The following is a 14,579-nucleotide window of genomic DNA, read 5'->3' on the forward strand; positions in this document are numbered from 1 at the left end:
GGGGAGTCTGGAGAGGTCGTGGTCGACGGGAAGCTGGCAAGTGTTGTCCCAGAAAGTGAGCCAACAGTGTGCCCTGGCAGCCAAAGGGGCCACCCGCGTCCTGGGGCGCAGCAAGCCCAGCACAGCTCGCCGGTCGAGGGAGGTGACTGCCCCCACATTGGGCTGCACGGGCACAGCCCCACCTCAAGCCCTGTGTGCTGTCCTGGGCGCCTCAGCATAAGGAGGCCATCAAACAATTTGCACGTGGCCAGAGGAAGGTGCCCCAGATGGTGAAAGGCCTAGAGGGCAAGGCCGAGGAGGAGCGGCTGAGGTCACTCGCTCTGCTCAGCGTGGAGAAGAGAAGGCTGAGGGGTGAGCTCTCCGCAGCCTACAGCTTCCTCCAGGGGGGCAGCGGAGGGAGAGGTGCTGATCTCCTCCCCCCCGGTGACCAGCGACAGGACTCGAGGAAAGGGATTGAAGCTGCCTCGGGGGACGTTCTCATGGGACATCAGGAAGAGGTTCGTCACTGAGGGCATGCTGGGTCACCGGAACGGCCTCTCCAGGGAAGCGGTCCCGGCACCAAGCCTGTCAGAGTTCAAGGAGCGTCTGGGCCATGCTCTTAGCCACATGGTTTAGCTTCAGCTAGTTCTGCGAGGAGCAGGGAGTGGGACTCCATGATCCTTATGGCTCCCTTCCGCCTTGAGATTTTCTGTCACCCTGTGATCAGGCACAGTCAACATGGGTTTGCAAAGGGAAAGTCTCGCCTAACTCATCAGGTGTCCTTGCAATATAAGGTCACCCGCCCAGAGATTGAAGGGAAGGCAGTGGGTGTAGTTCCCCTGGACTGCAGTGGGGATTTGGACACTGTCCCTCGCAGTGTCCTTCTGAAGAAGCTGTCCAGCTGCGGGCTGAGCGGGTTCAGGGTGCGCTGGGTGAAGAAGTGGCTGGGTGGCAGGTCTCAGTGCCTTGTAGTGAATGGGGCTACATGTGGCTGGCGACCAGCCACCAGCGGTGGCTCAGGTCCAGGGCTGGTTCTGGTCGATATTTTCCTCAGTGATCGGCATGCAGCAGTTGAACGCCTCGTCAGCAAGTCTGCTGATGACCGCAGACTGGGAGGTCCTGTTGACTCTCTCTCAAGGGGCAAGAGGCCTTGCAGAGGAATCCAGATAGACTGGAGCACTGGGCGATCGTCAGTGGCGTGCCGTGCACCCAGAGGAGGGCAACGCGGCTGGTGAAAGGCCTGGAAGGCATGTCCTGTGAGGAGCACCCAAGGATCCTGGGTTTGTCTAGTTTGGAGAGAAGGGGGCTGAGGGGCATCCTCACTGCCCTCTGCAGCTTCCCGAGGAGGGGAAGCGGAGAGGGAGGTGCTGACCTCTTCCCCCTGGTATTCAGCGATAGGCTCCCAGAATCACAGGATCACGGCATGGCTAGTGTTGGAAAGGACCTCTGGAGATCACCCCGTCCAACCCCCTGCTAAAGCAGGTCCACCTAGAGCAGGTTGCACAGAATCGCATCCAGGCAGGTTCTGAATGTCTCCAGAGAAGGAGACCCAATCAACCCTCTGGGCAGCCTGTGCCAGGGCCATGTCACCCTCAAAGCAAAGACTTTTTCCTCACATCCGGGTGAAACTCCCCGGGTTGCACTTTGTGCCCGTTGCCCCTTGTGCTGGGGGGAATGTCTCAGAGCTGTGCCAGCAGAGGTTCACACTTGACGTTAGGAAGCATTTCTCTGCCGAGAGGGTGGTCAAACACTGGAACAGGCTTCCCAGAGAGGTGGTCGATGCCCCAAGCCTGTCAGTGGCCAAGAGGCATTTGGACAGTGCCCTGAATAACACGCTTTAACTTTTGGTCAGCCCGGAAGGGGTCAGGCAGTTGGATGAGATGATCGTTTTCCCTCCCATCCAAAGGGAATATTCTGTTCTGCTCTGTGCTATTCTATCCTCTGCCAGGCCAGGCTAGGCGTGAGTTTGCATGGCTTGATGGCATTGGAGTTTCTACTGCTGTGCAACCCGGACTCAGAAAATCAGCTCAACCCACACCCAAGCCAACCCAAGCCAACCCAGCTGTCGTTGTACTTTCTCTCAGAGCTAGGATTCAGCCTGGAAGGCGGCACTTCCCTACCAAAGGCCTCCCGGTACCGTGACTGCGGCATCTGAGGAGAACGTGAGGGCACGGAATATACACAAGGAGGTGACATTTGAGCACGCGCCTGCTGTCCACACATCTGCATCTTCCCAAGTTTGTGCTCCTTATCTCTTCTCCTCTGGTGATATTTCTACATTTCTTCTCTCACTGCCCTGCCCTTTGTCCCTGCCTCCTCGACAGCTCTCCCAGTAGCGAGTTTGCCCTGGCCGACGCCAGACAGAAACCAGAGCAGAGCAGAAGTGTCGGTAGCGGGCAGAGGGAGGGACGGGGTGCAGGCGGAGGGCATTGCATGTGCAATGAGAGCAGCTTCCCCTCCTGCCCGCTCTGCCCTCGGCATCTGCTGTGCTGCAGCTGCGGCAGGATTGCCTGCAGGACGCGGTGCTGCCCACACAGCCCGGGGGCTCGGGGACCCATGGCCGTGCCCCCCCACAAGGCAGGTGCCACCCACGGTGGGGCACAGGAAGCGGGGACGGGAACCAGGAGAGAGAGAAAGAAGCACACAGGGCCTGTGTCAGGGAAAGAGGAATTTATATCCTTGCCCTTCAACATGGAGGAGCTGGAGCCAGGCTGGCGCCGTCGGCGGGGCCGCCTCTTGCAGGGCTGGGGAGGGTCCTGGGGGCCAGCGGCCCTCCTCTTTGCGGGGCGCCGGGCTCCCCTGGGCAAGTGGTCACTGTCCCGGGCGGGAGCCGAGGGGCTGCGGCGGCTGCCCTAGGAGGAGGGACCAGCCGCCCCCGCCGCCTGCCCCGGCTCCTCCCGCTCCGCGGGGATGTGCACAGATGGGTGGCGGCCAGCACGCCCGCGGAGGGGGGCCTCTGATGTGCCGGCTCCCTCCTCCCCGGGGGAGCTCTCAGGGCTGCTGGCGGAGTCAGGAGTCCACTCCCGGCATGTGCTGTAGCTGGACGTGGAGGAGCTGGATCTGGAGGAGCGGGATCTGGTGGAGCTGGAGCTGGCCACAGCGCTGTAGTCCTCTTCCCCCACAGTATGGGACTGCAGCAGCCTCTGGGCCTCCTCGCTGCACCGCTCCACAATGACATTGACGATGCCGTCGACCACTTGTGCCGCATATTCCTGAAGGGAGTCCTGCAGCCACTGGACCATGAGCTCCCGATTCAGACCGCAGGCGCAGAGGCAGTGCAGGATGCTGCTCTCCGCACTCCTTGCCAGCCACCATTGGTCCCCACAGATTGCTGCCAGCACCTCGCGCAGCCAGGGCAGCACGGGATCCAGCAGGTGCTCTTGCCTTTGGAAGAGCGATGCCCAGACGCTGGGCAGGAGGCCACCCACAGCCTCTGTCCCTACAGCTCCCTGCTCAGCTGGGGACAGCATCTGCTGTGGAGAGGACGGACGGGGTGCCACAGGGTGATGTGGCCTGCTTTCAGCCAGGAGGTCAGGAGCCCCGCCTGCCTGGCTGCTGGCATCTGGCATCTCATCAAGTGTTCTGATGCCAATCTCTATATGGTTGTATTCTGCCCCCACAGAAAGCCTGAGATTCTCCACTGGTCCTCTGCAAAAGGGGCACGTTGGATTCCTGCTTGCCCAACACATGATGCAGCTCATACAGAACTGGTGGTGACAAGGCAGCACATAAGCGACCTCATTTTTAGCGTCGTGGCAGATGGGGCACTCCCACTCTGGCTCCGTGGCCACGTCTTCTTCCTGCAGCAGGTTGGGGAGACATGCGGATGACAAGCAGCTCCCCATCACTGGTGTCACACGCTGCAAAATGGAGAGAGACCACAGTCACCCGCTGCCCCAGGGAATGGAAGGGCGGAGGAAATGCCCAGGCCCCTCAAGGAGGACACCCTCTCGAACCCCCAGGCCCCATCGCCCGCCCGACGGCCACCCTGGGGGACGGTTCCCCGCACGGCTCACCTGCGCTGCTGCAAGCACACCCCGCGGTGCGCGGCTGCCTGATCCAGGTAGGGCCGGGGAAACACAGGCGATGGCTCGGGGATGGACACCGAGAGCTGCCGGCGGCAACCCCCGAAGCACCACCCAGCACCAGGAGAAGCCTCGCTCCACCCTCCAGACCTCACAGGCACGCTCGGCAGGAGGCCAGGCACGAGCCAGACTGGCCCAGGCTCTGCCGGCGCCCGAAGATAAGCGGTGAGGGATGTGAGGTCACAGCCCATCACTGGCTGATGTCACAATGCGCTGCTCGGTAGCGTCAGCCTCCAGAACACGGTGATGTCACAACGAACCTTCCGCCCCCGCAGGCACATGGCATCAAGAGAAAAAATACCGTTTCTTGTTTTCACCTTTTACGTTCCTGTGTTGCTCTAGCTTGGTCCCCTGCAACCCGCGCCCGTGGCGGTGTGTCTCATCCCCGCTCGTGACGCCTCACACAGGTCCCCTGCGAGGGGGAGCGTGGTGGAACCAGTCTGCGTGGACCACTGCCCGTGCCTGAATGATGCCTGCCCCAGCTGGCTGCCTTTCCCTCTGCAGTGCCAGGATCTGCAGGGAGGAGCTGGGCGCTCGGTGGGCAGCCCTGGGCAAGAGTCTCCCACCCTGCTGGGTCGTGCCCCCCGCCCGCAGGGAGAAGCCTGAAGGGGCATTTTGCTGCAGCCCCATCCACTCCTGCTGGCACTCGCCCACAGTGCCTGGTCCCTCCCCGCTTACCAAGCTTGCCACGCTTCTGGTAGGTGGTGCTCCTGGCCAACTGTTGCTTTGGTGGTCCCCAAAAGCACCAGCAATGGAGCCTGAACCGCTTTACGCCGCGAGGAGTTGCAGTTCCTGTCTCGCCAGAGCATGGTAGAAGGGGCGCAGACGCCCTGCTCACGCCTCCGGGGAGCCAGGATGGATCCCCACGTGGGCCATGCTGTCCCGTCACCCCTTCTTGCCTCTGCCTTTCAGAATCATTTCTAGTCATTGGCCATGGGACAGATCTCACTCCTGAGAACGTACCTGAAGTGACGAGGGCCTCGCCACAGTGGCAGCATCGAGGCATCTGAAGGAAGGAAATCTGCACATTTACAAATGTTGCCCACGGTTCCGGGCGTGCAGCTAGACTGGCCTTCTCCTTCTGCCTTCCATCATGTTGTTGAAAAGTTGTCCTCACCGTAGAAAGACTTCAGGATTTGAAGAGTTCTCTGCCAGCAAGTTTTGGTCGTTGACATCTTTGTTGCTGACATTTGAAAGCCCCTTCGTGATGATGGTGCAAGCTTCAGAAGCAGTGGAATGACTAAAACCGTGTAAGAACTATACGAATCCTCAAGGAATGTAGACTGTTGAAAAGGAAAGAAAGAAATCCTATTTGAAGTTCCTCAGCTTTCCTTTTCCAGTATTAGCTGCCTCTTCAGATACACCACTTTTTTTAAGGGTTTAGGCATCAGCTCAGTGACTTCGTTGAAGCCTTCTGTTGCCCTCGCCCCGTTCCAAAATCTTGTTGAGAACGGACGGATGAGAGAAAAAGAGGCGCACAAGCAAACTTTCGAGCAAAGCCACTGAAAAGGTGGAGCAAAGGTATCGTGCCATCGAGCTGCAGGTCTCCCGGCCCTGTGCTGGTGTGGGCCACCGGCTGGGCCACCCAGGCAAGGGCAGGTCTCTCTCTTGCTCTTCTCGCTGCACTCTCAAAGCCGCTTTGCCTGCCGATTGCGGGGAGCTGGGAGGGATCAGTGCAGCCAAGCTCGCGGCAGGCTATCAGTCTGCCTCCTGGGGCTGTTGTAGTACAGTCAGTGGGACGGGATCGAGTGAACCGTCTCTTGAACGCGGGCTGGGAGAGAAGGGAGGGGTTTCAGCTGCAGCAGGACGGTGTCCCTACCTCTCCCTTTGTTACCATCTTCTCAGGAGTACCTCCCAGGGAGGAATCCCGGGGCACACCACAGGAGCCTGAACAAGCCCGCTTTATTCAGCCTTCGACACCTAATCTCAGCCAGCGCTGACCGAGCAGGTAGTTTAGTTCGTATCCAGTACAAACTGGAACTTCTGCAGCAAAGCCCCTGCTGCTTTGGTGAACGAGGCCGGTACCTCTGCTTCTAAGGGAGCCAACTAGGAAAGGTGCCCTCCTAGGCCTGTTGTTTGCAAGTGGAGAGGGACCCGCCAGCAAAGTGGTGGCTGGTGGCTGTCTTGGTCACCGTGCCCACCAAGTAGTTGAGTTTCACATAGTTGGCGCAGGAGAAAAACCTCGGGCAAAACTTTGCCCCTGGCTGTGGGGAGAGCAGAGCTGGGGCTACTGAAGGAGCCAGTTAGTAAGGTGCCCCGGCAATCTGCTTTTGACGGTATGGGGGTCCAGGAATGCTGGTCATTTTTTAAGAGCCACCTCTTAGGAGCGCAGGAGCAGGCCGTTGCAAAATGTGGCAAGTGAAGCAAGCAGGGCAGAAGGGTGGCCTGTGTGAGCAGGGGCCTTCATGCAGGAGTCAGGCAGAAAAAGAATGCCTTCTTTTGCCGCTGCCTTCAACACCGACAACAGGCCCTGGCAGCCCCGGAGCCCAGTGCTGCAAGAGCGTGACTGGGGCGATAGTAAACTCCCAGCCGACCCCAAACTTGTTTCGGACTTGCTGCTGCTGCTGGATGCGCAGAAATCTACCGGGCCCGATGGCATTCATCCCAGGGGACAGAAAGAGCAGGCCCACGCCGTCGTGGGACCTCTCTCTGGTATTTTTCAGCAGTCCGGGGAGTCTGGAGAGGTCGTGGTCGACGGGAAGCTGGCAAGTGTTGTCCCAGAAAGTGAGCCAACAGTGTGCCCTGGCAGCCAAAGGGGCCACCCGCGTCCTGGGGCGCAGCAAGCCCAGCACAGCTCGCCGGTCGAGGGAGGTGACTGCCCCACATTGGGCTGCACGGGCACAGCCCCACCTCAAGCCCTGTGTGCTGTCCTGGGCGCCTCAGCATAAGGAGGCCATCAAACAATTTGCACGTGGCCAGAGGAAGGTGCCCCAGATGGTGAAAGGCCTAGAGGGCAAGGCCGAGGAGGAGCGGCTGAGGTCACTCGCTCTGCTCAGCGTGGAGAAGAGAAGGCTGAGGGGTGAGCTCTCCGCAGCCTACAGCTTCCTCCAGGGGGGCAGCGGAGGGAGAGGTGCTGATCTCCTCCCCCCGGTGACCAGCGACAGGACTCGAGGAAAGGGATTGAAGCTGCCTCGGGGGACGTTCTCATGGGACATCAGGAAGAGGTTCGTCACTGAGGGCATGCTGGGTCACCGGAACGGCCTCTCCAGGGAAGCGGTCCCGGCACCAAGCCTGTCAGAGTTCAAGGAGCGTCTGGGCCATGCTCTTAGCCACATGGTTTAGCTTCAGCTAGTTCTGCGAGGAGCAGGGAGTGGGACTCCATGATCCTTATGGCTCCCTTCCGCCTTGAGATTTTCTGTCACCCTGTGATCAGGCACAGTCAACATGGGTTTGCAAAGGGAAAGTCTCGCCTAACTCATCAGGTGTCCTTGCAATATAAGGTCACCCGCCCAGAGATTGAAGGGAAGGCAGTGGGTGTAGTTCCCCTGGACTGCAGTGGGGATTTGGACACTGTCCCTCGCAGTGTCCTTCTGAAGAAGCTGTCCAGCTGCGGGCTGAGCGGGTTCAGGGTGCGCTGGGTGAAGAAGTGGCTGGGTGGCAGGTCTCAGTGCCTTGTAGTGAATGGGGCTACATGTGGCTGGCGACCAGCCACCAGCGGTGGCTCAGGTCCAGGGCTGGTTCTGGTCGATATTTTCCTCAGTGATCGGCATGCAGCAGTTGAACGCCTCGTCAGCAAGTCTGCTGATGACCGCAGACTGGGAGGTCCTGTTGACTCTCTCTCAAGGGGCAAGAGGCCTTGCAGAGGAATCCAGATAGACTGGAGCACTGGGCGATCGTCAGTGGCGTGCCGTGCACCCAGAGGAGGGCAACGCGGCTGGTGAAAGGCCTGGAAGGCATGTCCTGTGAGGAGCACCCAAGGATCCTGGGTTTGTCTAGTTTGGAGAGAAGGGGGCTGAGGGGCATCCTCACTGCCCTCTGCAGCTTCCCGAGGAGGGGAAGCGGAGAGGGAGGTGCTGACCTCTTCCCCCTGGTATTCAGCGATAGGCTCCCAGAATCACAGGATCACGGCATGGCTAGTGTTGGAAAGGACCTCTGGAGATCACCCCGTCCAACCCCCTGCTAAAGCAGGTCCACCTAGAGCAGGTTGCACAGAATCGCATCCAGGCAGGTTCTGAATGTCTCCAGAGAAGGAGACCCAATCAACCCTCTGGGCAGCCTGTGCCAGGGCCATGTCACCCTCAAAGCAAAGACTTTTTCCTCACATCCGGGTGAAACTCCCCGGGTTGCACTTTGTGCCCGTTGCCCCTTGTGCTGGGGGGAATGTCTCAGAGCTGTGCCAGCAGAGGTTCACACTTGACGTTAGGAAGCATTTCTCTGCCGAGAGGGTGGTCAAACACTGGAACAGGCTTCCCAGAGAGGTGGTCGATGCCCCAAGCCTGTCAGTGGCCAAGAGGCATTTGGACAGTGCCCTGAATAACACGCTTTAACTTTTGGTCAGCCCGGAAGGGGTCAGGCAGTTGGATGAGATGATCGTTTTCCCTCCCATCCAAAGGGAATATTCTGTTCTGCTCTGTGCTATTCTATCCTCTGCCAGGCCAGGCTAGGCGTGAGTTTGCATGGCTTGATGGCATTGGAGTTTCTACTGCTGTGCAACCCGGACTCAGAAAATCAGCTCAACCCACACCCAAGCCAACCCAAGCCAACCCAGCTGTCGTTGTACTTTCTCTCAGAGCTAGGATTCAGCCTGGAAGGCGGCACTTCCCTACCAAAGGCCTCCCGGTACCGTGACTGCGGCATCTGAGGAGAACGTGAGGGCACGGAATATACACAAGGAGGTGACATTTGAGCACGCGCCTGCTGTCCACACATCTGCATCTTCCCAAGTTTGTGCTCCTTATCTCTTCTCCTCTGGTGATATTTCTACATTTCTTCTCTCACTGCCCTGCCCTTTGTCCCTGCCTCCTCGACAGCTCTCCCAGTAGCGAGTTTGCCCTGGCCGACGCCAGACAGAAACCAGAGCAGAGCAGAAGTGTCGGTAGCGGGCAGAGGGAGGGACGGGGTGCAGGCGGAGGGCATTGCATGTGCAATGAGAGCAGCTTCCCCTCCTGCCCGCTCTGCCCTCGGCATCTGCTGTGCTGCAGCTGCGGCAGGATTGCCTGCAGGACGCGGTGCTGCCCACACAGCCCGGGGGCTCGGGGACCCATGGCCGTGCCCCCCCCACAAGGCAGGTGCCACCCACGGTGGGGCACAGGAAGCGGGGACGGGAACCAGGAGAGAGAGAAAGAAGCACACAGGGCCTGTGTCAGGGAAAGAGGAATTTATATCCTTGCCCTTCAACATGGAGGAGCTGGAGCCAGGCTGGCGCCGTCGGCGGGGCCGCCTCTTGCAGGGCTGGGGAGGGTCCTGGGGGCCAGCGGCCCTCCTCTTTGCGGGGCGCCGGGCTCCCCTGGGCAAGTGGTCACTGTCCCGGGCGGGAGCCGAGGGGCTGCGGCGGCTGCCCTAGGAGGAGGGACCAGCCGCCCCCGCCGCCTGCCCCGGCTCCTCCCGCTCCGCGGGGATGTGCACAGATGGGTGGCGGCCAGCACGCCCGCGGAGGGGGGCCTCTGATGTGCCGGCTCCCTCCTCCCCGGGGGAGCTCTCAGGGCTGCTGGCGGAGTCAGGAGTCCACTCCCGGCATGTGCTGTAGCTGGACGTGGAGGAGCTGGATCTGGAGGAGCGGGATCTGGTGGAGCTGGAGCTGGCCACAGCGCTGTAGTCCTATTCCCCCACAGTATGGGACTGCAGCAGCCTCTGGGCCTCCTCGCTGCACCGCTCCACAATGACATTGACGATGCCGTCGACCACTTGTGCCGCATATTCCTGAAGGGAGTCCTGCAGCCACTGGACCATGAGCTCCCGATTCAGACCGCAGGCGCAGAGGCAGTGCAGGATGCTGCTCTCCGCACTCCTTGCCAGCCACCATTGGTCCCCACAGATTGCTGCCAGCACCTCGCGCAGCCAGGGCAGCACGGGGATCCAGCAGGTGCTCTTGCCTTTGGAAGAGCGATGCCCAGACGCTGGGCAGGAGGCCACCCACGGCCTCTGTCCCTACAGCTCCCTGCTCAGCTGGGGACAGCATCTGCTGTGGAGAGGACGGACGGGGTGCCACAGGGTGATGTGGCCTGCTTTCAGCCAGGAGGTCAGGAGCCCCGCCTGCCTGGCTGCTGGCATCTGGCATCTCATCAAGTGTTCTGATGCCAATCTCTATATGGTTGTATTCTGCCCCCACAGAAAGCCTGAGATTCTCCACTGGTCCTCTGCAAAAGGGGCACGTTGGATTCCTGCTTGCCCAACACATGATGCAGCTCATACAGAACTGGTGGTGACAAGGCAGCACATAAGCGACCTCATTTTTAGCGTCGTGGCAGATGGGGCACTCCCACTCTGGCTCCGTGGCCACGTCTTCTTCCTGCAGCAGGTTGGGGAGACATGCGGATGACAAGCAGCTCCCCATCACTGGTGTCACACGCTGCAAAATGGAGAGAGACCACAGTCACCCGCTGCCCCAGGGAATGGAAGGGCGGAGGAAATGCCCAGGCCCCTCAAGGAGGACACCCTCTCGAACCCCCAGGCCCCATCGCCCGCCCGACGGCCACCCTGGGGGACGGTTCCCCGCACGGCTCACCTGCGCTGCTGCAAGCACACCCCGCGGTGCGCAGCTGCCTGATCCAGGTAGGGCCGGGGAAACACAGGCGATGGCTCTGGGATGGACACCGAGAGCTGCCGGCGGCAACCCCCGAAGCACCACCCAGCACCAGGAGAAGCCTCGCTCCACCTTCAGACCTCGCAGGCACGCTCGGCAGGAGGCCAGGCACGAGCCAGACTGGCCCAGGCTCTGCCGGTGCCTGAAGATAAGCGGTGAGGGATGTGATGTCACAGCCCATGGCTGGCTGATGTCACAATGCACTGCTCGGTAGCATCAGCCTCCAGAACACGGTGATGTCACAATGAGCCTTCTGCCCCCACAGGCCCATGGCATCAAGAGGAAAAATACTGTTTCCTGTGTTTTCATCTTTTATGTTCCTGTGTTGCTCTAGTTTGGTCCCCTGCAACCCGCGGCCTGTGGTTCACCAAGGTGAAGAAGTTTTCCCCTCATATTCCAATGGAACTCCCTGGGTTTCGCTTTGTGCCCGTTGCCGCTTGTGCTGGGGGGAATGGCTCAGAGCTGTGCCAGCAGAGGTTCACACTTGACCTTAGGAGGCATTTCTCTGCCAGGAGGGTGGTCAAACTCCGCAACGGGCTTCCCAGAGGGGTGGTCGATGCCCCAAGCCTGTCAGTGTCCAAGAGGCATTTGGACAGTGCCCTGAATAAAATGCCTTAACATTTGGTCAGGCCTGGAGGGGTCAGGCAGTAGGACAAACTTCAGAGCAGAAGTGTCGGTAGTGGGCAGTGGGAGAGGCTGGATGCAGGCTGAGGGCATCGGACATGCGATGAAACCAGCTTGCCTCCTTCCTGCTCAGCCCTTGGCGTCTGCTGTGCTGTAGTTGCAGCAGGATTGCCTGTGTTGAGAGATTTTGCCCACATGGCCCTGGGGCTCCAGGGACACGTGGTTGACCTCCCCCCAAGTCGGGTGCCATCCTCTGTGGGGCACAGACAGCGGGAACTGACACAAGTAGAAGACGGAGAAAGCCAGTGCCCAGAGCCTGTGTCAGGGAAAGAGGAATTTATTTCCTTTGCCCTTGAACATGGAGGAGCTGGACCCAGGCTGGCGTCACCGGCGAGGCTGCCTCTTGCAGGGCTGGGGAGGGTCCTGGGGGCCAGCGGCCCTCCTCTTTGAGCGGGTCTGGGGCCCCCCAGGTGGGCAGTTACCGTCCCGGCTGGGAGCAGAGGGCCTGCGGCGGGTGCCCCGGGAAGAGGAATCAGCTACCAGTGCTGCCTGCCCAGGCTCCTGGGGAGGGTCCTGGGGGCCAGCGGCCCTCGTCTTTGAGCGGGTCTGGGGCCCCCCAGGTGGGCAGTTACCGTCCCGGCTGGGAGCAGAGGGCCTGCGGCGGGAGCCCCGGGAAGAGGGATCAGCTACCACTGCTGCCTGCCCAGGCTCCTGGGGAGGGTCCTGGGGGCCAGCGGCCCTCGTCTTTGAGCGGGTCTGGGGCCCCCCAGGTGGGCAGTTACCGTCCCGGCTGGGAGCAGAGGGCCTGCGGCGGGAGCCCCGGAAAGAGGGATCAGCTACCACTGCTGCCTGCCCAGGCTCCTCCTGGGGCTGCTCCTGCTCTGCAGGGACGGGCACAGATGCGGGGCATCCAGGACCCTTGCGGAGGGTGGCCTCCAACGTGTTGGTTTCCTCCTCCCCGGGGGAGCTCTCAGGGCTGCTGGCGGAGTCAGGAGTCCACTCCCGGCATGTGCTGTAGCTGGACGTGGAGGAGCTGGATCTGGAGGAGCGGGATCTGGTGGAGCTGGAGCTGGCCACAGCGCTGTAGTCCTCTTCCCCCACAGTATGGGACTGCAGCAGCCTCTGGGCCTCCTCGCTGCACCGCTCCACAATGACATTGACGATGCCGTCGACCACTTGTGCCGCATATTCCTGAAGGGAGTCCTGCAGCCACTGGACCATGAGCTCCCGATTCAGACCGCAGTCGCAGAGGCAGTGCAGGATGATGCTCTCTGCATTCCTTGCCAGCCACCATTGGTCCCCACAGATTGCTGCCAGCACCTCGCGCAGCCAGGGCAGCACGGGATCCAGCAGGTGCTCTTGCCTTTGGAAGAGCGATGCCCAGACGCTGGGCAGGAGGCCACCCACGGCCTCTGTCCCTACAGCTCCCTGCTCAGCTGGGGACAGCATCTGCTGTGGAGAGAATGGAGGGGCCACCAAGGGGATGTAGGGCCTGCTTTCAGTCAGGTCAGGAGCTCCGCCTGCCTGGCTGCTGGCATCTGGCAACTCGTCAGTTTCTATCAAGGTATACAGTAGGAAGTCATTTTCTGCCCACACAGAAAACCTGATAGTCTCCATTGGTCCTCTGCAAAGGGGGCAGAAAGGACTATTCTGTCTCCAGCGAACGATGCAGCCCAGGCAGAACTGGTGGTTACAGGGTATAGCATAAGCAATACCGTCTTCAGCATTGTGGCAGAGGGGGCATGCCTGTTCTGTCTGCACAGACACATTTGCTGGCTGCGGCAGGTTGGGGAGACATGCGGATGACAAGCAGCTCCCCATCACTGGTGTCACACGCTGCAAAATGGAGAGAGACCACAGTCACCCGCTGCCCCAGGGAATGGAAGGGCGGAGGAAATGCCCAGGCCCCTCAAGGAGGACACCCTCTCGAACCCCCAGGCCCCATCGCCCCGCCCGACGGCCACCCTGGGGGACGGTTCCCCGCACGGCTCACCTGCGCTGCTGCAAGCACACCCCGCGGTGCGCGGCTGCCTGATCCAGGTAGGGCCGGGGAAACACAGGCGATGGCTCGGGGATGGACACCGAGAGCTGCCGGCGGCAACCCCCGAAGCACCACCCAGCACCAGGAGAAGCCTCGCTCCACCCTCCAGACCTCACAGGCACGCTCGGCAGGAGGCCAGGCACGAGCCAGACTGGCCCAGGCTCTGCCGGCGCCCGAAGATAAGCGGTGAGGGATGTGAGGTCACAGCCCATCACTGGCTGATGTCACAATGCGCTGCTCGGTAGCGTCAGCCTCCAGAACACGGTGATGTCACAACGAACCTTCCGCCCCCGCAGGCACATGGCATCAAGAGAAAAAATACCGTTTCTTGTTTTCACCTTTTACGTTCCTGTGTTGCTCTAGCTTGGTCCCCTGCAACCCGCGCCCGTGGCGGTGTGTCTCATCCCCGCTCGTGACGCCTCACACAGGTCCCCTGCGAGGGGGAGCGTGGTGGAACCAGTCTGCGTGGACCACTGCCCGTGCCTGAATGATGCCTGCCCCAGCTGGCTGCCTTTCCCTCTGCAGTGCCAGGATCTGCAGGGAGGAGCTGGGCGCTCGGTGGGCAGCCCTGGGCAAGAGTCTCCCACCCTGCTGGGTCGTGCCCCCCCGCCCGCAGGGAGAAGCCTGAAGGGGCATTTTGCTGCAGCCCCATCCACTCCTGCTGGCACTCGCCCACAGTGCCTGGTCCCTCCCCACTTACCAAGCTTGCCACGCTTCTGGTAGGTGGTGCTCCTGGCCAACTGTTGCTTTGGTGGTCCCCAAAAGCACCAGCAATGGAGCCTGAACCGCTTTACGCCGCGAGGAGTTGCAGTTCCTGTCTCGCCAGAGCATGGTAGAAGGGGCGCAGACGCCCTGCTCACGCCTCCGGGGAGCCAGGATGGATCCCCACGTGGGCCATGCTGTCCCGTCACCCCTTCTTGCCTCTGCCTTTCAGAATCATTTCTAGTCATTGGCCATGGGACAGATCTCACTCCTGAGAACGTACCTGAAGTGACGAGGGCCTCGCCACAGTGGCAGCATCGAGGCATCTGAAGGAAGGAAATCTGCACATTTACAAATGTTGCCCACGGTTCCGGGCGTGCAGCTAGACTGGCCTTCTCCTTCTGCC

At 60.9% G+C, this 14,579-nt stretch overlaps 2 protein-coding genes across 2 annotated transcripts in view; both read right to left on the reverse strand.

Annotated features, from left to right (window-relative positions):
* Positions 1-2,673: 2,673 nt before the first annotated feature.
* LOC121080808 lies at positions 2,674-5,469 on the reverse strand. The gene is made up of 2 exons (XM_040578977.1): positions 4,743-5,469; positions 2,674-3,839 (listed from the first exon to the last, which is right to left on the reverse strand). The coding sequence occupies exon 2, from the start codon at positions 3,822-3,824 to the stop codon at positions 2,832-2,834; it is 993 nt and encodes a 330-aa protein (XP_040434911.1). The 5' UTR covers positions 3,825-3,839; positions 4,743-5,469; the 3' UTR covers positions 2,674-2,831.
* A 3,452-nt stretch (positions 5,470-8,921) lies between these two features.
* RAD17 (RAD17 checkpoint clamp loader component) overlaps positions 8,922-14,579 on the reverse strand; it is a 39,688-nt gene continuing 34,030 nt past the window's right edge. The window contains exons 18-20 of the transcript XR_005825502.1: positions 14,562-14,565; positions 14,383-14,387; positions 8,922-8,933 (exon numbers count right to left, since the gene is read on the reverse strand). The gene's annotated coding sequence lies outside the window, so the exon portion shown is untranslated. The remainder of the gene's footprint in view (positions 8,934-14,382; positions 14,388-14,561; positions 14,566-14,579) is intronic.

The sequence above is a fragment of the Falco naumanni genome, chromosome Z, assembly GCF_017639655.2.
Source record: "Falco naumanni isolate bFalNau1 chromosome Z, bFalNau1.pat, whole genome shotgun sequence".
Taxonomy (NCBI): Eukaryota; Metazoa; Chordata; class Aves; order Falconiformes; family Falconidae; genus Falco; species Falco naumanni.